This window comes from Rhodnius prolixus, unplaced genomic scaffold (genome assembly GCF_049639745.1).
Source record: "Rhodnius prolixus isolate KJV_2025 unplaced genomic scaffold, Rpr scaffold_5, whole genome shotgun sequence".
Lineage (NCBI taxonomy): Eukaryota > Metazoa > Arthropoda > Insecta > Hemiptera > Reduviidae > Rhodnius > Rhodnius prolixus.
This window is the reverse complement of record NW_027411624.1, coordinates 26,859,545-26,887,211: the sequence shown is the minus strand read 5'-3', so window position 1 is coordinate 26,887,211 and position 27,667 is coordinate 26,859,545. Positions and strand designations below refer to the sequence as shown.

At 31.9% G+C, this 27,667-nt stretch overlaps 2 protein-coding genes across 8 annotated transcripts in view; one reads left to right on the top strand and one right to left on the bottom strand.

Annotated features, from left to right (window-relative positions):
• The window catches only part of LOC141457836 (sphingomyelin phosphodiesterase), an 80,899-nt gene extending 59,149 nt beyond the window's left edge, over positions 1-21,750 (top strand). For 3 of the 7 annotated variants that reach the window (XM_074135127.1, XM_074135128.1, XM_074135129.1), the window contains 14 exons: positions 7,199-7,317; positions 9,127-9,317; positions 10,078-10,258; positions 10,589-10,722; positions 11,080-11,244; positions 11,442-11,669; positions 11,757-11,929; positions 12,548-12,739; positions 12,986-13,156; positions 13,241-13,433; positions 14,273-14,457; positions 14,632-14,820; positions 19,731-19,816; positions 21,354-21,750. In XM_074135127.1, coding sequence (XP_073991228.1) covers positions 7,242-7,317; positions 9,127-9,317; positions 10,078-10,258; positions 10,589-10,722; positions 11,080-11,244; positions 11,442-11,669; positions 11,757-11,929; positions 12,548-12,739; positions 12,986-13,156; positions 13,241-13,433; positions 14,273-14,457; positions 14,632-14,820; positions 19,731-19,816; positions 21,354-21,367 — 2,178 coding nt within the window. In that variant the 5' untranslated portion in view covers positions 7,199-7,241 and the 3' untranslated portion in view covers positions 21,368-21,750. Of the gene's footprint in view, positions 1-7,198; positions 7,318-8,927; positions 8,950-9,126; positions 9,318-10,077; positions 10,259-10,588; positions 10,723-11,079; positions 11,245-11,441; positions 11,670-11,756; positions 11,930-12,547; positions 12,740-12,985; positions 13,157-13,240; positions 13,434-14,272; positions 14,458-14,631; positions 14,909-17,217; positions 17,822-19,730; positions 19,817-21,353 lie in introns of those variants that run through there. The other 4 variants (XM_074135131.1, XR_012460580.1, XM_074135130.1 and 1 more) reach the window with 4 other exon arrangements.
• A 526-nt stretch (positions 21,751-22,276) lies between these two features.
• Rca1 (Regulator of cyclin A1) lies at positions 22,277-24,381 on the bottom strand. The gene is made up of 4 exons (XM_074135134.1): positions 24,179-24,381; positions 23,318-24,106; positions 22,870-22,998; positions 22,277-22,772 (listed from the first exon to the last, which is right to left on the bottom strand). The coding sequence occupies exons 2-4, from the start codon at positions 24,104-24,106 to the stop codon at positions 22,521-22,523; spliced, it is 1,170 nt and encodes a 389-aa protein (XP_073991235.1). The 5' UTR covers positions 24,179-24,381; the 3' UTR covers positions 22,277-22,520.
• Positions 24,382-27,667: the final 3,286 nt, after the last annotated feature.

Genomic DNA, 27,667 nt, shown 5'->3' with positions numbered 1-27,667 from the left:
ATCTCAGAGAGGGTAATTTTTTTAGTTTATGAAATACGGTGATTTTCACTTTAGAAATTTAACTAAAAAAAAAGTACTTGAGACAAACTAAACTTAAGAAAACTTTTAATAACACTTGATCTGTAAGTTCATCCTTGTATAGAATAGTGTCGAGAACACCTTTTTTTTTAAATGTGATATTCTGTACTTCTTAAGTAGCGGAGAGGGGGCACATTTGAACAAGGAGCACCTTTGAACAGTTTTAATTTCTCGCCAAATATTGAAAATATTAATGATTGGTAATCTTTTCCATATGTTGTGGTAGACCTGTTGTATAATTTGGCAGAGTTTCACTTCGTTTTCATTGTTTGGTAAAGTCAGAATTGAGGGATGTTATATTTTGTAAGGTGGAAGCAAAATTTTTGTTGCAGCTTTGGAAGTGTATTGTGAAGATTGTAGTGGACAAGGTGTAAGTATTGTTAGTCCATATTATGATTTGGAATTCGTATTTTTAAACCTAGTATTTACAAAAGTCTATTTGCTCGCAAAAAGTGTTGGATATTATATTTTCTTTTATCGTAGGAGAGGGGGAACATTTCTCTAGTATTCACAAAAGTCTATTTGCTCGCAAAAAGTGTTGGATATTATATTTTCTTTTATCGTAGGAGAGGGGGAACATTTCTCTAGTATTCACAAAAGTCTATTTGCTCGCAAAAAGTGTTGGATATTATATTTTCTTTTATCGTAGGAGAGGGGGAACATTTCAACATCACAGATAAAATGTGCCCTACCGACCTGCAAGTTTGTGACTTTTTTTTTTGGTTTAATCGCAGAGAAGGGGAAAGTGGTTCGAACCTACATTAAGGAGCGCAACAAACCGAATATTTTGTTCAAACTTCCTAAACCCATCACACTTCGGGTACAACATCCCGGAACTGAGTCATTCTTGATTTTTGAACTAGATTTCTGTGGTTTAAAAGAGAAAGTAATGTAGTAGTCGAGAGAAATAACTGATAGAAATTAGATTCAGAGTAAAGTAATATCAATTCTTTCTATTTTATATTGTGTTCAAAGGTACCCCACCAGTGGAGCAGATATTAACATTTGACACAACATTTTTTAATTAAAAAAATATAGATATGTATGTAAAGTACCAACTGTTTATTGATATAGATCTGTTAAGAAGACTTGAAAGTTGTAGAAAACAAAATAAAAAGGTTCAATAATACGATTCTGGGCACTCTGTAACAGAAAATGTAAATTCTGTTCAAATGTGCCCCCTCTCCCCTACCTGACAAGTAATTTTTGGATTCAACTTCAATTAATGTCATGCGATATTGTTAGGCAGAACTAGGTAATTATCCTTAGGATATTTGTTCTTAGAGGCAATCTTGGGCCAATGCAGGTAATAAACCCTAAAATTGAGAAAAAAACCTTCCAATATCCAAATTTTAGTCCCAATAATACGTAATTTTAGGATATTATCCTAAATAATTATCATTATAAGTCAATGTTATCATTATTGTAGGTTCATAAAATTCAAATACTACTTGAAATTTGTCAATTAATGTTAAAATAATTGCAATTGGAGAAATTAATATGCTTAAATTGTAGAAAGAATGAAATAGCAATTAACCCCGTGAGCGTTCAAAAGTGTATTGGCGAAAGAAGACTGAAAAATGAATATACGAATATGTAGAATGACCTAAGTACAATCAACAATCTTGGCAATTAGCAACAATTGATCTACAATCTACAACCGCTTTCAAGCAATAATCTCTCTAATCAACCGTCAATAGCACTTATTATACAATTGGACAAATGTTGTTAACTACATCGTACCATTATCATAAATAAACTTATCCAGTATTAAGTTCGATTAGTCTACTTCTATTATCGTTAATTGGCGGATCAACGAGTTTGCATTAAATTTTGTATTTTATAGCCTAACCTTTAAATATTTTACGCATTAACACTATTCTATTTCTGTTCAGATTCATGTCTAGAGTTTCTGATCAGATAATCATTCAAAACATTCTTCTCTAGCTTAAAACTGAGATTAGAAACTGCAACTCTACTCAGACTACAGTAAGAGAAAGTAATGCTGAAGAGTCTGCCAAGAGTAACGGTACGAGATTCTCTCCTCCTATTTCTGGGTCGTAACAGTCTTTTTGTTCTTCCCCAGCCCCCTCTCCTCATCCGCAAAAAAACTATTTTCTCATTATTCATTTATTTTTCCCCTCCAATATTATTTTTAAAAAACACAGATTTTATTCAATTCAAAAGAACGGTCTGAAATTCTTGTTATTATTGCAAATCTTTATTTGCAAACTTAGCCATTCTATTACCTTTAACATTACCATTACCATTCTAAACATGATCTTACACAAACTTTTACTGGAAAGAAAGTGTTAATATGTTATTTTTCCAGTCCATTGAACAAATTAGTAACAGTAAAATGTTCTGTTTATGATAGGTTAAAAAATATTGTGTAGTAAAAGTGCAAAAAGTAGGTTATTGTAATGTAGCAATTTGAATTGTATATATACAATATATTATATATTACATATATATTAAGCTGTGGAAAAGAAGTATCCAGCAATAGATTAAAATTTTCGACATCGAATTTTCATTAGGAGTAATTAGGCGCATAAAAAAAAGTCAGTTTTCCTAATTAAAGAAGATCAATGGACCCTTTTAATCCTAACCATGTATTTTGCTGGCAAACCAGTGAACATGTATTAATTAATTATCTCGTAATATCTATATCTAGTAATTCATTTCACTATTGGTACAACTGCTTTACTGTGAAAATGAAGGAAAAGATACTGGTTGGCTAGTATTATCTATCGACGATGATTTCCATAATTGTATAGTTTTAATTTTAACTCCAGACTGAGAACAGGTTCAAGGCAGTGGCCAATATATGATTTGATGGCAAGATTAACATCGCTTATTTGTGGTATTCAAATTTAATGTGCAAAAAAAAGTTTCACTTTTGTTAAATAAATGTCTCTAAATATTCTGTACGCAATAAATTTACTTGGTTTAGTTGTTTGCATTTATGTAAATTGACTTTCGCTCATACAAATTTCATTGACAGCTTCTGCATGTAAGTGAAATCGAACAATTAGAACAGGGCTATAGCAGTAATTATAAAATGGTGTTCAGGTTGCATTTTATTACTAGTAGAGAGAATTCCCTTGGCATATTTAGTGAATAATAAATAAGTGCTGAAAAGGAAGGGCGGAAGCTCTTGGAAGCTCTTTTCGAAACCAACCAGTATGAATACCAAGAGCATCTGGTTGGAGTATGCTTGCAGATAGAAGAAGAGCCCAAGAACAGAGTCCTTGGATACAAGCTAAGAATGCTGAGCAGAAAAAAATTAAAGAATCATTTATTTTGACCCACATTTACATCGAGGGTTTAGCTATCATTATAGGTTGGTAACACTGAAGCAGATGTAGTCAGCGCCAATTTTCATATCCGTCGGCCGGTTTGCATTGAATTTTGAGGCCTTGGCCTTCGAATTTAACCGCACGTTTCTTTTATTGCTGTAACATCGATGGCGAATAATGACTAGCTTATGTTTTGTAAAATTTAAGGCAAAGTTCAGCGTTCTTTATGATGGTGGAATATCTATTGTTCAGAGTAAACCAAATTATTGTGGGTGACAGGTAAACGACAAAGCTGACTGGCTATAGAAAGGTATCAAAAAAGTACAGCAGAATGCCCGCCATATTGTATGGTTTGCACTTTTAGATAAAAGTATAACCGAATACCAACTAATCTAAGTTGAAGAGGACCGGTTGTTGGTATAGAGATGGTTTTGTAAATGGGAGTTATGGTACCTACTGTTCATTTGCTAGTTATAAAAATAGCTTCCACTCTGTCTTCGTTACCCAATTAGTAGTTGGATGTTAAGCCCTGCCTAAGAGAAAAATTGTGATTACTTTACTTTTTATATTTACAAAGCGGAAGAGAGTAAGTTTGCAGCCTCTTTAACCCGAGAGAGTCTATGACGCCAGAGTCTATAGGTGAAAAGTTTATTCTAACCTTGATGAGATAATTTCCCCGTTCAAGTTCGGGACAAGGACCTTTGATAAAACTTATGCAGGAAATGAAGTAATATACAAAAATTATCATTATATAATTTGGTTTTCTTTAATTAAATATAATAATTAGTCTTTATCGTGTATGTGATAATTACGAGGAAAAAGCATTCATTAATATCCACTGCCTTGTTAATTTCCCAGTTTTTAATTTGTATTTTAAGTTAAATACCAACCACTTAAGTGATAACACCAAACTTTTTTTTTCTTTTAAAATTTTTGCTTAAAATATTACTTTTACTATCGCAATGTTGTAATTTTTTTTTGTATTATTATTATTGGAGTTAATAAATCTTATATATTTTAATTAGAATTAGAAGTATCAAGAAGCACTTCAAATTGGCACCTTCTTTTATTGATAAAAAAGAGAAAGTATATGATGAATCGTTTTCACAGTCAATGAAAAAGTCACAAGAAATAGCTCGTAAAAATGAAGCTGAAACGTGCAAAAACCGTACGAGAACCAATATCACTTTAGAATTCGATTAGGAACTGTCAATCATCGATACTGCTTTAATAAATGTCTTTTTCCCTTCCTTTTACGATTTTCTTTAAAATTGCGTTTATTAATTACACAAATTTAGTTCTATTATCTTAATTATCATTCTCCCCTCCCCAAAAATGAGGGGTTTTCATGGAAATGTTGCAATATAACTGCTCACATTAAAGTGCATTAGTAAATTATATAAGATTAAGATTTGATGGTAGTTGAACGTACAGAAAAATTACCTTTTGTAAGTTTCCTATATTTTTTTTTTTGTTGAAGTTTCTCCAAAAAATGTTTCCAAAGATTTTTAAAATTTTTATAGGATTGGGATTCTTGCATTTTCTGTTATTTGTTTTTGTCAAGCTTTCGGCCCTAAAGAATAGGTCAATTAACATTCTACATTGTTTCTTTAAAAATCTAATTAGACATTAACAGCTGTAGTCCGGTTTTTCTTTCAGATCTGTCTAGAAACTCAAAAACTACGTGTTGAGAAAGCTACATACTACATTACCTTCTTGTTCACTTTATAAAATGACTATAGCACAATCTTCTAAAAATAATTTATCATATTCGTAAGCTAATAAACTTATTCCACGATAAATAGTTAAATTTAAAGAAAATAATGTTTTTTGCTCAATTTTCTTTTTAATTTTGAAAAACGTGAACAGCTATAATTTTTATACAATTTTTTTTTAGAAATGTTTAAGATTATTTATGTCAATACCATTTTCCACGCCTCAAAATAGGGCTTTCCCTTCTTTAAGAAGAAGAAGAAGTCAATACCGATGAGCTTTTACGTCTGCAGTTTATTCCTTAAGAATATTTCATTTGTCTGATGTAAAATTAAAATAGACTGTAAATTGGCCGTAAGATCTACACCATCCTCATGCACCAAAATGGAAGTGGTACTGTATAAAAACTATGTTGTAACTAAAGAGTGTTTACGTTTTTGGGAAAAAAAGGAGAGGAAAAATATGTAACATTGATTAATGAATTCCAAATGAAAATTTCCTTAATCTTTATGCGTTGAAATGAACATGGTTCTTGGGGCAACTTACGAGGGTCGTTTGAAAAGTCCGTGCAAAGTCAAAGAGATAGCACCACTGGCGCGTATCGAGGTTATGTTTAGTTAATAGCATCTCTTGGAAGGACACACACCAAGTTTCAGCCAGATCGGTCTATTTCTTTGTGTTTGGCATTCGTTTGAATCGAGGAAGTCGAGTGATTTTCAAAAAATGGACGAAAAAGAATTTCGTGTGTTGATTAAACACTACTTTATGAAAGGCAAAACGCCTCAGGAGACTAAAGAGAAGCTTGATAAACATTATGGTGACTCTGCACCTTCGATTAGAACAGTTTATAAGTGGTTTCAAAATTTTCGGAGTGGCCATATGGCAGAAGTGACGCTGAACGTTCTGGACGCCCTGTTGAGGTTACTACTCCAGAAATCATTGATAAAATCCATGATATGGTGATGGATGACAGAAGAGCGAAGGTGCGTGAGATTGCTAGTGCTGTGGGCATCTCGAATGAACGGGTACATAATATTTTGCATCAACATTTGGACATGACAAAGCTTTCCGCAAGATGGGTGCCGCGATTGCTCACGCTTGACCAAAAACGAAATCGTGTGAAGTGTTGCAAGGACGGTTTGCAGCTGTTCCAGAAGAATCCGCAGGACTTTAAGCGTCGTTTCGTCACTGTGGATGAAACATGGATACATCACTACACTCCTGAGACCAAAGAACAATCTAAACAATGGGTTACCAAGGAGGAATCTGCGCCAAAAAAAGCGAAGACCGTTCCTTCGGCCGGAAAGATTATGGCGACTGTCTTTTGGGATTCGCAAGGAATAATCCTCATCGACTATCTGGAAAAGGGTAAAACTATTACAGGTGCATATTATTCATCGTTATTGGGCCGTTTGAAAACCGAGCTGCAAGAAAAACGCCCACGATTGGCCCACAAAAAAGTCCTTTTCCATCACGACAACGCACCAGCTCACACCTCAGCAGTTATGATCGCAAAATTAATGGAAATAGGGTTCCAACTCGTTTCACATCCCCCCTATTCTCCAGACTTGGCTCCCTCGGACTACTATTTGTTCCCCAATATGAAGAAATGGCTGGCGGGAAAAAGATTTTATTCAAACGAGGAGGTAATTGCAGAAACGAATGGCTATTTTTCAGACTTGGACAAATCCTATTATTCGGAAGGGATCAACAAACTAGAGCAGCGTTGGACGAAGTGTATAAGCCTAAAAGGAGACTATATTGAAAAATAAAAAAGGTTTACCCCAAAAAATAAAGTAGTTTTTATTTTTGCACGGACTTTTCAAACGACCCTCGCATTACATAACAAATAAAAAAAAAAAATCCATAGAAAGGTTCTACAGAAAGTACCCAGGTGGGTAGAAAGGTAGAGAAATAAATGTATACTAAAAAAAAGTTTCGTTGATAAGGCACTATATCTAATACTTTGTTAGAAACATATCAAAACAATATCTATCTATTTAATTGGCGTAAAGTCCATTTACTTTGTCTAAAAATTCTATATACAAGTTACGTATCGTTTTGTAATTTAATTTCTAATTTATCCTTTTTCTGTTGTTCCGTTGCAGTGGGCTGTCAATATTCTAACCTACAGTTCCTGTTTTAAGTATTATGCTTATAAGGTATTCAACATGGTGTCTTTTATGGATATTAATGCTGTTAAATATAGTAACACCTTTAGTTTCTGGTAAGTATAATTCTAGTATTTCTCAATTATTGGTTTTCAGAATTGTTTCATAAAAACTCTCCCACTGGAGGGTTTCTTTTTTGAAACTTACATGAACAAAAACAAAATCTTTAAAACAAAATTTCTTGGTAATGTTTCTCTATAAAAATACCTAACGTTAATAATTTTAGCGAAAATTTAAATTTGTCTAGTCAGTTTCAGTTTTAAAAAGTCCAAACTTTAAAACAAAAGGTTCTTTTACTCTCTTAACTAAAGATCTTAATTTGTTAAAAATTCCTATAATAGTAAATTCCACAGAATGGATTTAAATAAGAAATAAAAATAAAATATGAAAATTTTTATGGAAATTAAAAATATGAGCGACTGTTTTCATTGCCGTAGTTAAATACTTTTTGAAGATTTACCCATTTTGTTTGGGTTGTATGTGGATCCATTCTTAAGCTAATTGATGATATAGTTCAATCTCACTCGATTTGTCACGATTTGAAAACACAATTTGAAGATGTTGGTCATCTCTTACTAATGAGCATTTCGGTGGAAGTCTAACAACATTTATAATTTCTAAAATGTTGCCCGTTTGGAGAATAATAGAGTCTGAAACAAGAAGCACATGGAGAGATAGAGAAACCATTCATTAAGTAACTTGGAACACAATATCCAAGCCAATCTGGACAAACCGTATCCTAATCTGGGGGAAAAAAAATCAGTCAATGATTTTTTTGAACTTGTGCGAATTAACTAGAGAATTAAGGAAATACATATTTTATCTAATATTAACAGCTTTACGAGGTTATAATGCGGTAGAATAGTGAGCAATATTTGCCTATTTTACCATTTCCGGAAAAAATGGTTGCATTGAAGGAAGTATTATATTCAGTTTTCTTCAAAAGTAGTGGACTGAAATGCTATAGAGTATAAAAGAATTTTTTATTTTTAAATTCTAAACAGAACTCAGTTATACATTAGGATTTCGATAAGATATTCTTCTTTTTTATTATTAGTAATGTTAATCAGTTTTGAGCGATAACCCTGACAAATTTGCAATTCCATTATTTTTATAGTTTAAATATAATTCTTATATTTATATTTTACGTTTATTATACATATATCGTATATAAAACCATTTTTTTGTCTTTTATTTTCAAATGAAAGGTACAAATTATCATCTGCAAACTTATTTAGATTATTTCAGATGGCACATATTCAGTTTGAAAGTATGGCGTTTCCACTGAATCTTTGCTCACCAAATCTTTTATCTTTTATGTCCTCATTAGCTAACGATGTTTCCAAAGTCGAAATGAAAATTAGAAGAAAAAATAAAACTTCAAAAGTTGATTGATTATTACAAATTTACCATATTGCATTTCTATAACTGTTAGTGGTATATAAAAACATGTGTTTTTCTTCAAACCATACACACATTCCCACAGACAGGTTTGTAACTGAAAGGCAAATTTTCTAAATCGATTAAAGCTGATAATTCAAATGTGATGATGATGAAGATGTATTCTTCATCACGACAGGTTAGAACAAGTTAGAAATAAGAGAAAGTAAACAAGCTGTGATGGCTTCATCGATGAAATCTAGCCATTTGGATTATCCAACTATCAATCCCTTCTTTTCTAATGAAAAGTAAACAAAGTCTCGCTACCAGTAACGTTTTTAAACATTAATTAATTCCTTATGCTATCCCTTGTTTACGTTAAGCAATATTTGTTTTTTTTTTAAACTCTCTAAGTTAAACAAATGCAGCCTTGTTCTGAATTTTTCCACAAACTAATCAATGTAAATAAATAATTTACATTGCAGGTGGACCAATAGAAAGACGAAATTACTGGAGTAATGTTGATGATAATTACATGTGGAAAGAGTTTGCTGTGTTTGAACGAGATGATAGCCCTTTGGTGCAACCAGCGAAGGTTAATCATACATTACCGCCTAAATATATGTCACCAGAAGAACTTGAAAAACTCACTTTGGAACAATTTAAAAAATTAAAGGTACAAAGTTATTATTTATTGTTTGTTAAATTATTGTTCATTTTTTATATACACTTCTTTTTGTGAACAGCATTATCGGTTTTAAGGCAAATAGCAAGTGTCCGATTTATTTGGTAGAAAGCAGTTATGGTCAATACCAAATCTTGACAGGAAAAAAAATGAGTAGGCTTGTCTCAATAGGTTCGCAAAAATGTCTATTTTGCATCTCCCAATGGTATTTGACTGGCCAAACCTTGCATGGAACTTGTTCTGAAATGTAGCTTAAAATGGAAATGAGGGAGATAGACCTACAGTTTAGAATTATTTTCGTTACAAATACTTTAGGAATATCGTTGCATGTTGGATTTTTTTACCCCGTATCGTATAGGTTTTTCTATTCCATGCCGTATGATTTACAGTTCGCTCCAAATTGTAGATTGTCGAGCTACTAATTCCTGTTCACAGGGATCTCTAGTAGATCTATTGGGGTTCGTTTAAGTGTCAATGTATGTAACGAAGAGTTAAATTATTATAATACGCTAAAGCCATATAGTTAAACTCATCAACTACTTCAGCTCCACTACCTATGTGTAATGTGTGACTGCTGCAGTAACTGATTTTCTAGATCTTAGGCTGATGACATGCATAGTGACACCAAGTTCTCCTGAAGAAGAACTAATCCTTTTTTCACTCTACGGAATTGTTTTGTTCTGAATAATTGTATAACCTTCAAAATATATCAATGGTTATATCTGTTAAAATTAATTCCTTCATTTTACAGTTAAACTATACAGAAGTAATAAGTGAAATAGATGAAGATCTAGCCGAAGGTGATATGAGAAGAGGAAGACACTTGCCTCGTTTAGTGGACAAGGCTCTTCGACTCTTCAATTTGAAACAGGTCGTTACAGAAGTAGAGACTAGTGTTATGTCAAAAGTGTCATGTACTGCGTGCAAAGCAGGTAATCTTTTTGTATTCCTTGTGTAACTTGTAATGAATATGAAAAATATTGTACACATTATTTTGCGAGATAAGATTTAATTTTCATCGATTTATATAAATTTATTGAATTCAATAACGACATCAGACATGTTTAATTATGAAAAGTCTGGCCGTTAATCATTTATTGAAAATTATTATATCTTTTAAAAAGAAACCCGTATTCTTGATGAGCGGTTTTTTAAATGATTTACTTTTCACATGCAAACTCTCTTGAGACTGAAAAGTATTGGCCGCTCTTATTCATTTTTTCATCTCCACACTTTTAATATACATTCATCTAATATTTCAGGTGTAGGCCTATTGCAGCATTACATTAGAGGTGGTAAAACGACCAAAGATATAGAACAAATTGTATATAAATTCTGTGTTAGTTTACAAATACAAACACCTCGAGTATGTGAAGGCTTCACTGAATTATTTGGAGTAAGTATATTTAAACAATTATAATTATTAGGAATTTATAAACTGGTCTACGCTTCTGGGCCGAGAGTAGGTCCTCGCTCATTGCAGGATCCCTCCTGCTTTGACTAGAAATCTATTTCCTCTAAATGGCCCATGTAGTCTTCGAGACACCATGAAGATAGAAATAATATAATTATATTTATAAAAAGGTTTTTTGTCGGCAATGGCCAGAGAAATGATTTTTGGGAGACCAATTTTTGTTATTAAGCACTACTTTTCGCTATTGCCGATAGAAACTTGTTCATTATAATTTAATACCTGACATTTCACTAATCAGCTTAAATTATTATTTAGTTTTATGTTGTTTTTGCACGTTAGGCTGAAGTTGTGTACGTTTTAAAAAGAGTTCAAATTGGTCCTGATGAAATATGCAGTTTTGTAGTCGGTGATGGCTGCGAAGAAGTTTACAATCCAACTCACGATTGGAATGTAGTATTTCCTCCTGTACCAAAGCCAGCACCAAAGCCAGCCCCAAGTCCAAAGGTAAAAAAAATAAAAAATAAATAAATCTGAATTGCTATTTTAAAATTGCATTTGAGTTTTTAACAAATTTCTGATGTTTATAAATATTTGTAGGCTGATGTTTTGCTTGTATAGTATCTTCAACTTGCCTTTACTTGTTAAGTCTTTTTGTAAAATATTGCTTCTAATCAGCTTCTTTTCTCTTTTTCTATTATCAGGAACTTGTTTCAACGTTTAAAGTACTCCATCTCTCTGATACACATTTTGATCCTTATTACCATGAAGGTTCAAATGCTAATTGTAAAGAACCGTTGTGCTGTAGACTTACCAATGGACCAGCGCCTGATGTCCAGTCAGCTGCTGGAAGATGGGGAGATTATAGAAAATGTGATACCCCGAAAAGGACCATCGATCATATGTTACAACATATCACTAACACTCATCCGGTAATTATTATTTAGACGTTTTTAGAAGGAAATGTCCCTTGAAATAATGTAACTAATTTTTATTTTTATTTTTTCATACATATACAGGACATAGACTATATCATCTGGACAGGTGATTTACCACCACATGATGTTTGGAATCAGACTAGAGAAGAAAACCTGATGATATTAAAAGAAACTGTTGCTCAAATGGTGAAAACTTTCCCTGGTATACCAATATTTCCTGCTTTAGGCAATCATGAAGCTGCACCGGTAAACAGGTGATATTTAGATTATAAAATTATGAAATATTCCATTATTTTTCTGCCATCATTTTCAAAATTTGAGAGTTATTTTATTTTATTTTTTTAATGATTTAAGGCGCGTCAACATCTAAGGTTATTGGCGCGCGGAGCTTTATTCAGTGCACTGCCGGCCTCCGGGCAGTGTTCTCTCGTTACAGACAACACTGTCCATCACCGGACAGTGAGCTGTAAGAAGCTCCTAGGAAGAGAAAATGTAAGGGTCAGCAGCTGGATTCGAACCCGGGACCTCCGCGTAGGAGTCCAGTACGCTAACCGAATAGCTAATCCCTTCCCTTTGAGAGATATTAAATCAAAAGTAGTAAGAGTTAAATGTTTTAATGTCACAGAAAGTAGTAAAGTAGAATCGATAAACAAATAATTTTGCTTACTGGTCGTTTTGTTTGATGATTTACATACATATTAATTGGAGCCTTGGGACTTCTCTAGAGCACGATCTTCCTCTAGTAGTGATCTTTATTTACAGACATCAACGATTATATTTAATCGTGCACAAAATATATTTTCAACTTTTTTATAAGTGTAAAATTTCTACATGACATTTTTTTCATCATAAAATATATATATATATTTTAGTTTTCCACCACCTTTCGTTCAAAATGACTTTTCAATAAAATGGTTGTATGATGAACTGGATAATCAATGGAGAAAATGGTTACCAACTTCAGTATCCAGAACAGTAAGAAGAGGAGCCTTTTATTCAGTGCTAGTCAGACCTGGTTTTAGAATCATTTCATTAAATATGAATTACTGCAATAACAAGAATTGGTATGTAATCTTTAAATTTACGAAAAAATTCTATTGTGTACTTAAGAGACAAAATGACAAGCAAAAAATTTATTAAAAATCATGAAATCCGTAAAAATAATCATTAAATATTTTTAGATCCTGATCATTTTATTGCACCAGTAGATATTTCAACTACCTATGCTAATACAAATGGATGAATTCGTATATTACACAAATGAAAATTGTGAATTTCACAGTTTTTGTAGTAATACAAATTTGTTTCAGGTGGTTACTTTTAAATAGTACTGATCCCGCTAAAGAGCTTCAATGGTTTATATATGAACTACAGAGTGCAGAGTTTAGTGGTGAAAAAGTACACGTGATTGGTCATATCCCACCTGGTTATAGTGATTGTGCTAGGATATGGTCTAGAAATTATTACACCATTATTAATAGGTAATTCCTAATGTTTCTTCCTTAAATAGAATTAAGTTAGTGTTCAAATGACCAATATATAACAATTAATGAATTGCCTTGCAGATATGAAGGAGTAATCACCGCACAATTTTTCGGCCATACTCATTTCGATGAATTTGAAGTTTTTTATGATATGGATGATATGGGACGTGCAATAAGTATTGCCTACGTTGGTCCGTCAGTTACACCTTATTATGATTTGAATCCTGGTTACAGAATTTATTATGTTGATGGTGATCATGAAAAGTCGACCAGGGTATGTAGTTCACTGTAACCAATTTAGAATTTTTTAAGTTCTTGAATGTAGGTTAGGAAAAAAAAAGTTTGTTTACCCAGCCGATTTTCCGATTGACTACTAAATCATCTTTAGGCTTCAAAAAAATATATGTAAGACGGTTTTTGAAAACCGTCTTACAAATTAAATTACTAGTCATATTTCACCGTCGTTAAACACTATGAAAAACTGTAACGTAAACACTCTAAAATGACGCTAAACCTTCCTCGACTATAACCTAATCTTCAGGCTGTGTGGCGTTGTCGGCAGCCCCCTCTGATGGCACTTTTACATCTCCCACAGAATAATAAAATCTGTTTTTGAAAACCGTCTTACAAATTAAATTACTAGTCATTTTTCACCGTCGTTAAACACTATGAAAAACTGTAACGTAAACACTCTAAAATGACGCTAAACCTTCCTCGACTATAACCTAATCTTCAGGCTGTGTGGCGTTGTCGGCAGCTCCCTCTGATGGCACTTTTACATACATAATTCCCTTTATAGAAATAAATAATGAACAACTATAGAAAGACAGTTTTTAACTAAGATATAATGTGTGATTGAAACACTTACTTAAGAGTAAGAAAAGGAAAAATGCGAAGTAAGTGAAGAGAAAATTTATGTTCATTCCAGGAATTCGAGAATAAAGCAACATTTTAGTATCATATTATACAAAATAATGAGATTAATTATGAAACTTTCCTGCTGAAAGATATATTTAGAAGCAATAAAGAATTGAATTCAATTTAGTAACTAGTACAGTTATTAGTTTAATCCTAATTAAATAATGAATCTATTTTATTTTAATTCTTATATAGATGGTACTAGATCATGAAACGTGGATAATGAATCTTAGAGAAGCTAATCTGTACGATTATCCAATTTGGTACAAAGAGTATAGTGCCAGGCACGCTTATCTTATGCAGTCACTCTCTCCTGCTGATTGGGATAATTATATCAACAAATTAGCTGAGAACATAACCATGTTTGATTTGTACTTTAAGTAAGTTATTTTTCTAACACTTGCAATGTTATAAATTTAATAGAAATATTATTTTATTGTAATATAATTGATATTATTTACCATCAATTCCGGATTGTGGTTACCTTACTTTGACAGTGCTTTTGTGTTCGATTTTGTTCTTCTTTGTAATTTTTTTCTTTCTTTTTTTTTCAGGTATTATTGGAAAAATTCTCCGGTGCGTCCTTCATGTGATTCAGAATGTAGAAAGAGAATGCTCTGTGATATGAGATCCGGACGATCACATGATCGAAAATATCTATGCCAGGAATTAGAATCAAGAATAGATGCGAATACAAAGGGTACAGGCTGGCGGGCGTGGTTGTACAACTCTCTCGCACTCTCGTATGTAGTTAAATTGGTCGAATAAAATTATGGTGGAGGTTCAAGATGGCACAACATCCAATTATAACTAGCTTCACTACTTTAGGTGGTCGGTATTTTGCTTGAGTTTTACTAACTATAAAAATAAAAATATTTCGGAAAATTCATGAGTAAATAGAAGAATTAAAGCAATTGGTACTAAAATGTTTTAGTCCACTGTGTGTTATTTTGCGATTTCCGAAATATTTAATTAAAAAAACTAACTCACTCCAGTACATTTTTTTTTATATATATTTGTACATTTTCTTCTGGTGACTTTCTGATTTTTTTGTTTTTCTCCTATCCGTCTAATAAACTATATCCCTTCTTAATTAAAAACCTTTTTTTCAATTGTTACCTAAAAATGACTAAATATTTAAAATAACCAAGATTATTTCTGCGTAAAAAGATTTTCTTTTTCTAAGTTAAAACGCGAAAACGATTGCCGATTTCTTAGAAACTTATCTACTCCAATCTGCATGTCATTGTATAGATAGATTGCTCACATCTACAACTTGCTTTAGCTTGCTTGAATTTGTAGCGAAAAGTCTATTTGTTGTCACTTTCGATTCGATAAAGGGATGAAGAAGGAGGACCCTCTATGCGAACAAAAACAGCTTGACGTAGGTACCTTTTTTGGGGAAAAGAAATGGAAACATGAGGAACGTAAAGATTAGAAACGATTAGAGTTAGGATATTAGAAAATCTAATTAAAAAAAGAAATTTATAAACGAAAACTTTTAGAGGAGAAATAAGAAAATAGAAAATTTACTCTTATTTGGGTAATGGAGTGGCCTTTAGCAAGGCAATCTTGAAAACTTTGGCTACAACAAATCACAGTAAAGTAAAAAGTAAAGATTTTATCGAGACAAAATTAGAATTAGTAATTATAAAAATGTATGCTGCTAAAAACAAGTAGATGAAGGGAAAACCTTTTCATTCAAAGTACAGAAAGTAAATTCTTACGTGTTTGACAGTTCTTTTCACTTTTGAACTCTGTTTTGTTGGGAGTAGGTTTTGGAAAATATTTGTTTATATAGCAGTCAAAAGTTCATTGGCACGAAGGAGTACTAAGTGAAGGTGATGCACTTTACTAGTTCATCGTATACTACATCTTATCACAACAGAGACATCAAGAAAGCAAGCATAGTCCTTATCACTTACAAATATATGAAATCATTTTATCAAGACCAACCCGTGTTAGCTTTAATGGAGTCTACAATGAATGAGTTTCTTTTTTGAGGGCTAGAAAAGATACCGATTGCCATTTATTCTTTCAGTTGGCTTTTATATACTAATAATACTTGTATATATTGTATTTTGATATATTGTCTTATGAGTATTTAGAGGGCAGTTACAAATACATTTAGAGGTATTGTTGGAAAAACAGCCAGCTTACAATTGAATAAGGATTATTTATACGTGTAGCAGAGTATAGAAGATGAATGTGTTTGGTCTAGGATCTTTCTTTGATAAGGTGTTTGGTAGAATATCGTCCGATGCTCTAGAAAATTCTCCAAGACGAACAAGTTTTTATTTAACTTGATATTTGTTTATTTGAGGGGTAGAATTTATTCAGTGTTCTTTGAGTTGTTTCACAGGAGTCGTACTAATGGGAAGAGGTTTGGCTGATTTCTGTTAACAAGATTGAATTCATCGTGATTGTATTTAAAAGCGTATTTCGAATAGTGTCGTAGAATCAGGTGCGAATTAGAATATCACTCCTTTGATGGTATTATAGTCATATTCAATACTTATTTTACTAGGTTTTTCGAACTCTGCCGCGCTATGGTGCAGAGTCCTCAGAAGTTTCCCAAGAAAGTTTAATTTCTTTACAAAGTTCCAGATATTAGAAAATTTCAGTCACCCATAAATAACTCATTGTTGAATGCCTTCTACTAATATTATTTTCTATTTGTTAGATACATTTTATTGCTTCAATTTTGTATGGGTTTATCATTTACAAATATTCGTTCTTTAAATGAATGCATTTTATAATTAGAAAATTATTAATTAACTTATTACTCATTTCAACTTCTTAATGTACTCTTTTGTGTTTTGAATGAATAAAAGAAGTTTATTTGATATTTTTTCATAAAATAAAAGTTGCAAAAAAATTAAATAATTAATTGTATGGCAATCTATCCCTGTCTGCAAACCCTATCAAATTGATTCATTTATTTTTTTCTATAGAACAAATTTATTTTGGTAAATATTAATTTACAAAATCTACATTTTTTCCTTTTCCTTTCTAATTTTATCTTAAAATAATTCAAATTCCATTTTAAAAGAATAAATTAACTCCTTTTATCATTCAACATCGTGTAAGAAAAGAGTAATGACATTTCATTTTTATTTTCCCTTCTATGTTTTTGACAGGAGGTGGTTCTGAAGTTTTGTAAAAATAAATACAGACCTTTTTTTATCACGAAGAATTCTGGCTTCAGAAAGAAAAAAGTGATGTGTACATTCATGAATGTTTAGTAAAAGTAAATGCAATTTTTTAAATATTTTGTAAATGTAGAGGTTTATTTTTATATAAAAGAATAATTGTTTTGAATTTAATCGATTTCATTATTTAAAACTTAGATAATTTCGTAGATGATCTGAGATAAATTAATGTAACACTTTTATTTTCATCTCGGAACGTAAGAAGTGTGTAGCTTCAGTACAAGTTAGAAACATCTATGGATAACTGCTACATGCCCCTATGAATGATCTCTTGAACTCGTCGTTAATATAATAGTAGAAAATTTAAAATTATTGAACTCATGTAAATGGTGGTAGCATTAATTTTTACTAGCATTTTCAAGGATTGCAAAATTAAACATTTATTATATACAGGCACTATCTTTAACTAAAGGCAAGTAACCGTACAACTAAATAGCTTTTTTGATCGCTTAAAATGTTATCCACAATAATTACTAAATTGAGCCTAATATTGTTTTAAATTTTATTATCATAGAAATAATTTGTAAATTCATACTTGTACATACATGGTAAAGGCATTAGTGCACGTCTTAACCTTTCTGTTATTATTTTGTAAATTAAGTATTTGTACTTGTATATATATATATTTTTCTTTTACTGTAGTAAATCAATTTCATATTTCTTTATTTATGGAATAAAAATTTGTGTCTTCATTTTTCTTTCCTAAAGAATTTCCAAAAAATTGGCTTCTCAAAGTTTCAAATTGTTAAAATCATTCATTTGATTATATATGATGTGATTTATGACGAATGGATAACTTAACTGTTGTGGAAGTCATTTTAGGCAAAAAAAATTAAGCGTACCAATCAACATTTGTTATTTATATACAACCACTGATTTCCCTCCTGAGATAGCAGTATTTATTTAACAATCATTACTTTTTTATAAGACCACCTAAACTAATGGTAAACTTGTATTTGGAGCTAAAAAAGCTACCGAAAAACAGTTCCAAAACATTAATAAACTTGTCAATCTTTCCTTACTGACAAGCTTGCCCAAGTCTTCCTTAGTTCATTTTGAATCTGTTCAAAATTTTAAAATGGACAGGTGTTAATTTTGAGTGTTTTTTTTTTGTAACTTTTTCTTTATAGTAGACAATAATAACCTTGAGGAAGTATTGCAATCAAGTAGATTATCTTCTAAAAGTTTTCACTTATATACAGTTTTAGAAATACCCTCATTACAAAGTTGTTGTCTGTGTCTGACCAGGTTTGTGGTGGACACCATAATTAAAAAACGTAAACTCGCAGGAAAGTAAAATTCTGAGTATTATTTAGAAACTACCATGGATCCGACAAAAAGGTTTTATACAAAATTGATCAGTTCCATTTTAAAAATCCGTTTTTCAGCGATAAGAGAAACTCACGAAGGGTCAACACAAATCTTTTTCGTCTCAAATTATTGACAATTGATAGCTTTTCTTGTGTTTTTTTCAAACCACGTAGTAAAATGCCTTAATATTTTTCTAAAGAAGTTATTGGCGACCTTAGATTTTTTTTAGCCACTGCTGGCCTCCGTGCAGTGTTCTCCAACCAACACTTTCCATCACCGGAAATTGACCTGCAAGTGGCTACTAGGATATATAAGGGCCGGTAGTTGGATTCGAACCAGGGATCTCAGCGTCGAAATCCATTGCTGCAATCATTAAACTAATCCATTCCTCCTAACTAGCTATTGATAAATGTCTACTTTAATGTTGAAGAATTAAGTGGAACTCAAAATGAAATTGATAGAAGAAATAACCTCAGAGGTTAGCGTTTTGGATTCTCGGTATCGAATCTAGTTGCAGGCCCTTAGATTTTTTCTTTGTAGTGTTCTGGGATGACAACTAGAGCTCTCGGATTATAACAGAGGGAAGGTGAATCTATTTTCGGAGAATAGATTATTTCATCTTATTCCAAAAGACATTGTCAAATTATTTATACGACTAAAGTAGGTCCACTTTTTTTTTTTGCCTAAATGACTTCCAAAATCAGGGTTCTCAGAGTTTTTTACATTCTTAGTAAAGCGTATCACATCTTTGGTTAATTATTTTAAAAAGATTAAATTTTAAGATTTGCACCATTCATACATCGGGGAAGTGCTTGTCCTTAGCCATAAACTGAAGTGCAGTTTCGATCATGGCCACTCATCTCTTAATAATCTGTTGTTTTAAAAGAAAAATATTCTGCATTTTCAAAAGAAAAGTTTTTAGGTGTACAGTTTCACTTTAAATATTTGAAAATTTATCTATGTATAGGCCATAAGTGGCACATTTTCACCTTAATACAAGCCGTTTACATTAACAGTTCTACCATTACTTACATTTCATTACATTTGCAACAGTAAAAGTAGAATTTAGTTATTAAGTAAAGGTTAATAAAGATGTACAGTCTGGAGACGGAATACTTTTCTCTATTTAGACGTGGCTTGGTACATTATACAATGAAAGCATGGGACGTAGCGGTTTGCGGAGTTATTACGTGGTGGAGGAGAGGACAAGTCTCAGGTATGTTTTTAATGTTTATTTGCTGTCTTGTTAAACAATTACTGTTAAGCCTTTTGGGTAGGCTATCAGATTTTTGGTATAAATGTTTTTAGAAAATTAAATAGTCCTTTTCACCTCTGTTCATTACTTTTCCCAGATATTTTTACTTTTTAGATTTTCAAATGCCTCATATTCAGCTTTAACGAGATTCATGTTATGGCTTATTCTTGGAGATAAATACATTACGATTATGTATGGGATGGGGTATGCCTTGAAAATAGATCATACCAAAAAATATCGTTAACGCTGAAAGACTAGATCTTGAACTTGATTTTGTAGATAGTGGTAAATGATGATCTCTATCTAAAGCTATATTAGACACCTTTATTTATAAGTATTTGGGTTTTACATCGGGTGGAATTTAATAGAGCTGTTAGCAAATATCCGTAATTCTTACAACCTTGAGGAGTAAGGTTGAGGTTAAGGATTAAGTTCAAGTAACTTTATCCTACATTTCCTTTTTGCCACTTCTTGCTTCTACTAAGAGGCAGTTCTGCAATCGTGTCAAATTTTCAGAATTGAGTGCGCTCAGAAAATGTTAGGGGTCCTCTGTGTAATGCCTTTTGGGGCACCTTATCTCAAAAACTGAGTTGTAGAAAGCACAAAATAGAAATTTCGTTTTGGTTCTAATGACCCTTGTGTTACTAGGGTTTGGACAGAAATTCATTAACCGCAAATGCGATCTGTCGGTTTTTCGAACGTTCCAACGTTTTTCTTTAAACGTTATATAATATTTATCCACCCGATTGCTAATCAAGTTTATTTGAAACTTTCAAAAGTTGTTAATAGATATTGCTAGCATACAAAGCACTAACTAGCCTGTAACAACAGAAAATTGGATCTGATTCGACAACTTACCGCAAAGCCTAATCCACATACCGGCCGCTTTGGTCTGAATCATTCTTTCTCAAGTCTTGTAATGGCTATTTAGTTTTGAAACTAGCCTGACTATTTAAGGTCATTTTCTCTTTTTATTTCACACAATCGATAGTTTTTACTAATATGGGTTAAAAATTATTTATTAGTGCCCTCAGTTTAATTGAAGAGAATATAAAGTGAAGAGAAACTCCACAAAAAAGTTCAATATGTGTAACACAAACTCATCGAACATACTTTGCGTGGGTCCATGAAACTTTTTGGGTTAAAACAAGAATTTACCACTTTAGTTTCAAATTATTATTGGGAAAAAACCATTATAATCCTGATTTTGAATGTTTTCTCCAGTGAACACTTTTAGCCGCCTTTTGTGCCACTCCGACTATTAATCGTTAAGGTAAAACCAATGAAAAGTGCTCACAAACTTATGGAAGTGAAAATTTTATTTAGAATACCTAAAATGAACTCCTTGTGCATTGCAAAGGAAACAAACAAATTTTCTTGTAAATGTAACAATTATATGCTGGATAAACTAGGAACACAAAAACAGCTTAATTTTTCAGTCTAAACTTTTCATGTTATCAACATTTGATGTTTTACTACATGAATTATTTTCTTATAGGATGTCTGTCATAATGGCCATACCAGCAATCACGTACCAATTACCAAAATATGTTATGGGTTTGGGATAGAAGAATTTCTACAAGTCGTATGATTTAGTAGGAATCGTGAGGCTTTCTATGTGAAGTCATGAAAGATTTTCTCTTTCTCAAAGAAAAAGTACTGTGATTGATATTCTTAAGAAATTCTACAATTGAGTCCAATTTTAATTATGATGTTAACTTCACTACTTCTTTATATGCCATTCAACTTAACTATTCGCTTGTAAATAAGTGTTATTTAAATTTAAGTTATTTATTTTAAAATATTTGTTCTATTGTTGGATTAAGTTGAAAACCTCTGATCCTCTGTTCAGTGTAATAAAATAAAAATTCAAATGTAGATTGAATTAAGTACAATCATTAATTTATTTTTCTTTATAAATATAAACCTACATATATGTATTTACAAAATTTGTACATAATATTAAAAACAGACTTAATGAAGTAAATTTATTATTGCTTGGTAGAAAATAAAATAAAATTCATTGCTGAATCGCAATTATAAATAATACAGTTTATAAAAAAAAAAATATGGCATGTTTAAATTATCATGTAATCAGACATTAAAAGTAAATGTAAATTTTATTATTATTAATCATTTTAATACATAAATGCAAAAAACATGGTAAGGAATGCTGACAAACAATACAAAAATATCACTTAAACCGGTACTTTATAAACCTAAACTAATTTAGACATATATATTCCTTTTTAACAAAATTACCCACCGGTTTTTCTTGAGCAAATTTTAAGGCCCCACATTTTTAAGAATCACATTTATTTTTACTATAAAATGAATCACATTTTTAGTGGCCCACCTGCACAAACTGCAGCATTATAGATTCGAAAACACGAAATTTAACTCTTTTTTAACTTTCTCGCAATTTGACCACAACAGGATTTTTCCTACAAGGCCGCACAATATTTTCTTGAATTATGGCACAATATAAAATTTTTCATTTATGAACACGTAAACGGTTTTAATTAAGCATGTTACAAAGGAACACAAAAGATGTACATTACAAGTATTCTTCAACCTAAAAGACATTGGGGGAGAGCAGTATGTTCGTTCATTTTAAAGCTCGAGAGTGACGTAGGTTTCTAAATCATGGTCAGATTCTTAATAATTATAGGCGACGTAAAAAACGTTTACTTTCTTTACTTCCAATCGTTGTGTGCTTTCGTTTAGTTGGTGTTACTGGCGTAAGAAACGGGCAGGGCGAACGGTCATGAGCAGGAGTTCTGCACACTGTACAAAATTTCAACATACAGGCTATTCCTCGGCATTCACCAACTAAAGTTGATGGACTGCAAGCAGAAGGGCGAGAACATCGTGGGCATTCCATTAGAACTTCATTTTCTTTCAGTGTACGAGCTTCCTACAACAAAAAGAAATATTTCCGAACTGTGCACTAAGGTATATTTTTCCTCTTTTACTATAAAGAATAATTTTCATAAATGCTTATTTGAAGATACCTTCTGAAAAAGATGAAATCTAAACTTAGTGGGACTAACAGGAGGCGATTTAGGCTGCCTGACATGAAGTGGAGTACTGTGATTCCGATTCATAAGAGGAGTTTGGGATCTTTTCAATTTATTGTTACTCTGAAACATTAAAATGAAATGTCATACTTGTAAAAAAAAAAAAATAAATAAATAAAAACATAAACCACTAACAAAAAACAAAAATAAGAGGATATTTATGTTAGTTTTTATATAGAATTGTGATAAATTATGAAAGAAATAATTAGATGAATTATCAGAATGTTTCTTATTTTATGCTTCATAATCAAAATACGCAACCAAATAAGCAGAGAAGATACGAATATCATAAAGAAAGGCATAATTACAGTGAGGCAAAAAATATATCTCCTAAAGATTGTTATCTAAACAAAAGAAAAAGCGATAAAACATAACTGCTTACCAAATGTAAATTTTCTTTCCTTTCCTTCAAATCTTCTACATAATTATACCACCTGCTTCTTGCCCGATTATCTTTTAGACATACATTCCTCCATGTACTGGAAACCATTGTTACATTTGATAAATCATTGTCCGACAAATAACTTAATATTTTCGTCACAATTACACTGTAATCTTTTCTTTCACCTAGCTGAAACATTATGTCTACTTTTTCAAAACCATATAAAGAACGATAAGAACCTTTTTTTTTAAACGGGGACCTAGGTTTCTTTTTAGGCGAGTTTAAAGTTTTATTAGGGGAACTTGGTTCTATTTCAAGATTAACATCTATCTGCTTGCTAATTTCCGTCACTCCAAGACTGCTATCAGGTTCTTCCGTAATCATACATAAAGCTGCCTCCCTACTAGTAATTTCCATAGGTTCTGTGTATAGCGAAGCATCTATTAAAAAGTCAGAATATGAATCAACAGCCGGAGAAGAACAATTGTAAGTGGTAAATTTTCCTTCAGACTTATTGAATATCCTCTTTTTAATAGCTTGGGGGCTAGCTTTTATGTAAGGTGTATAGGCACCTTCATTTCCATTAAACCTCTCGTTTGTATCTTCAGGAGTATTAACTAAGACTTTACTGGCCGATTTCGACACTGAGCTACAGCTTGCGTAGCCGCTATCATCATATTTTCTTTTACAAGCCGGCTCCAAGTCCTTCTGACTATTCCTAGGAGTTGCCCAAACATACGACTCATCCATTGGAGAGCCATAGCCCTCTTTGAGTCTAGATGAAGTCATCTGAAAATAACTTAGACTTTAGGTAAATCACCTAAAAGCAATGCTGTAAAAGGATATAATTAAACGACTTACTTTTCTATGATGTATAAATAAACAAGCTAAGCAAGTTTGAAGGCCATAGTTCTCCCGAAAAGACGATTATTAATTTATCCAGGAATTAATAATCTTCTTAAGAACACAAGAAACAAAACTTTAAACTGTAGTGAAGTATTCATTTTTATATTTACTTTAACTTTTACATTTTAAGACACTGTCACTACCTACCTAACAACACTTGAAGCAAACACCATTTTGAAGCGGGATGAAAAAAAATCTCTTTGTTTTCCCACAATTTGTGGCCAATAGAAATGGAGCATTCAGGTTCCTAAGATTATTCGTTACATCTGCTGCCTGAATATATCATTTGTAACTTTCATGAAAGACTATTTTGCAATGGGAAAAATTCTAACATTAAAATTATAGTTTCACTTTTATTCCAATGTAAATTAAAATTAGCAATCTAATTTATTTTATAATATAATGAAGTTCATACAAAATGCCACACCACTACGATGTTAGCTCTCTCTAAGCATAAGTATTTAACTAACTTCTGGAACATTACTGTACTGTATTGTATGCCCTGTCACCAAATTCTGTGTCACGATTGAATAAAGTAGATAGATGTTTTCTTAACTTGATTACTCAGTTTTGTGATTTGTTTATTCATTGCATAAAAATAAAATCCATTTTAATCAATTCTTTGAAGCAAAGCGTAACATGGATAACTTATCGCCAGGTTAGTTTTTGTTTTATTTTCAATATTTTCTTTGCCGGTGATCTTATTACTAATAGTATTTTAAACATCCCAAGATATTTTTAAGAAATGCTATTACTTTGATCGGATGTAATTTATTTTGTAGAACCTTTCCTAGATGTTTTGATCAGGTTAGATACTCGTAGTGCCAAAGTTATCTTAGAATCATTTTTCACTGCCATTTACTAAGTTTCATTCACATGGGTATTTAAGTCAAATGATGTTTTATACCGGTTAAATACCACTGAGGTTTAATATCTTATTATTTCTAAAGCATTATCAACACTTCTGTTGCTTTTCTGCCCACACTTACTTGGTAATGTCTTCCTACGTAATATAAATGTGGGAATGGAAAATCGTTGTTTCATTTACATAGCAATTTTTGCTTCATTTTATAACTTAATTTTTTATAGCTCTAAAGGAATTTCCTACTTTTTTGACTTCTTGATTTATTTTTGAGATTTCTTCATTTTCACATTAAACGTAGGAATTCATTGACAAGGAAATGTGCACGAAATTATGTGGGCTGTAAGACTTGTATTGTTGGCACATTTAAATTAGGGAGTACCTTAGTTTTATTTAAATGTATAACTTATCTTATTTAAAAGTGAACATAGATATATATATATACATATGTGAGTGAAACTAATTTGAAGACTAAAAAAAATCCTGTTTGTTTCCTTGAAAAGTAGTGATAATTTATGTAAATCCATTCTTTTTTAAGATAGAATATAATGGAGCCTGAAGTTCATTAGCAAGATAAAAAATATAGTTCGATCTCTTTTTTTTGGGGGGGGGGAGGTTTATTCATAAATTTGTATTTTTGCTTTAAATATTTGCAAAAATAGAGCTCGAATAAAAAAGTTTCAAAAACTTGTTAGTTTCTAAGGTATTGCAAATGGGAAATAGTATTTTAGGGGAAATGTGGCATTTTAGGTGCTTAAATATTCACTAAACAATAAAAGTTGATTGTTTTGTTGTTCTATTTCTTGTATGTGCTTGTTATTTTATTCTTAACAGGTAATTTTTGTTTATTATTTTCTTTAAAATATTGCATCTTGGTTGCATAAGTTTATGCAAGTTTTTAATACAAAGCAGAAAAGCTCAATATTGTTTGTTCTATTTTAAAACAGTCGGACCATGCAATTTCTGAAGTAATTGCGATGGGAACGATTAGAACAAACCTTTCCTCGAGAACTGCTTTCAAAATATTTTCGTATAAAATCGATTAAATTAAAGTTAGTGTCTGTAACTTTAAAAATTACAAAGCGCCTTTGTTTGTAGAAATATCAAAAAGAGAACTAGGCTAAAAGAGATACTTCAACTTGAAATATTTTCTTTTAAACTCTAAATTTCAGCTACAACTTTAATCCTCCATAACAGTTCGCAAGAGTAGGTATGTGTGTTTCACAAATATGGCGCACAAGAAAGGCTCTACTTACCTATCGCTTAGAAAAAGAGGAGGGAGACTTAATTAAATTTCTAGTGAAAATGTGACCATTAAAAACCTAAATTTTAGAAGCAATTTTTGAGAAAATCTCAAAATATCGAATGTTCAATTTGGAAATTTTGTTCCTCATTTTATTCTTATTAATAGAGAAGCAAGATAGTACAGTAGACCTCTTTTTTGGGAAGTCTAACAACTCCGCTCACTCAGTAGTGACCTTATTTGAATTTTCCAAATAAAACTTACAGATCTAGTTTTTAAAAAATCGTGGGAGCTATTTTCAAGAAAAACTGAAGTAACTTTTTGTAAGGTTGTTTTTCCGGTTGACTAATTTTTGAACCTAAACCTTATTGGATCATACTCTGGTGAATCCTAAGCGAAATATCAAATTTCGGCTTTCTGCGATTTTTCTATTTTGAGTTACAGGGGGAACCATGCACACCAGACACACAAAATTTGTTTTTGTTTTTTTCGAAAAATATGTTCGCAAGTATCAACCTGCACCAGTTTTAGGTCGATTCGGAAAAGTAATTACTCGGTGACACTTGTCACAAAATTTGTATTTGCAAATATGCCAACTATGTAATTCGCGATTCTCCCTACTCTTGAAGAGTGTAAGTCAGCCTTCACGTTTGCTAAAAGTAACAGAACTGGAAGCTTTTCGTGCCGCTTCCGCCACTCTTACAAGGTATATGCATTTCAGGTCAGTCATTTGCTCAAAAAAATTCGTGCATGATTATTAGTTAACGGTTACCTGTATCTTTCTTGAAGAGGCTGACTTTTTAATTCGGCGACAAAACCGTCCTCTTTCATCTTGATGGATCGGAACTTGACAAATGTTCTTAGAAAGGAGTGCCCAGCTGGGGCTGAGTTGGGACTCTCCCCAAAATAACTCTAAAATGAATTTCTCTAAACATGTTTTTGTTTTATAAAAGTTATGTATTTAAAAGTATGGAATAAGTATGTAAGGTTTAAAGAAGATCATTGGTCAGTTTCGAGAAAAATCAAAATTTGCATTATTACAATTCATCCCCCGAAGAGTAAAAATTTTACTCAGTTTACTTGAGGCGCCACGGTAGCCGAGCGGGTTAGAGGCGAGACCTGCGACGCTAATATGTATTGTGGTACTGGGTTCGATTCCCGGTCTTAGGCCTTGGATTTTATTTAATGGTTAATAAAAGAAATTTACAGTAAAGTATGTTTGCTAGTCGCCTCCGTCCACGACACCTAATTGGTAGTTGGACGTTGAGCCCCGCCAGAAAAATAGGCGATTACTTTACTTACTTACTTTACTACTCAGTTTACTCATCTTTGACAGTAA

Coding starts and splice junctions, on each gene's coding strand:
- Rca1 (XM_074135134.1), bottom strand. CDS start 24,106: ATGACTTCATCTAGACTCAAAGAGGGCTATGGCTCTCCAATGGATGAG. Junction 22,999..23,317: donor GGAAAGAAAATTTACATTTG/GTAAGCAGTTAT, acceptor TTAATGTTTCAG/AGTAACAATAAATTGAAAAG. Junction 22,773..22,869: donor GATTTCATCTTTTTCAGAAG/GTATCTTCAAAT, acceptor TTTTTGTTGTAG/GAAGCTCGTACACTGAAAGA.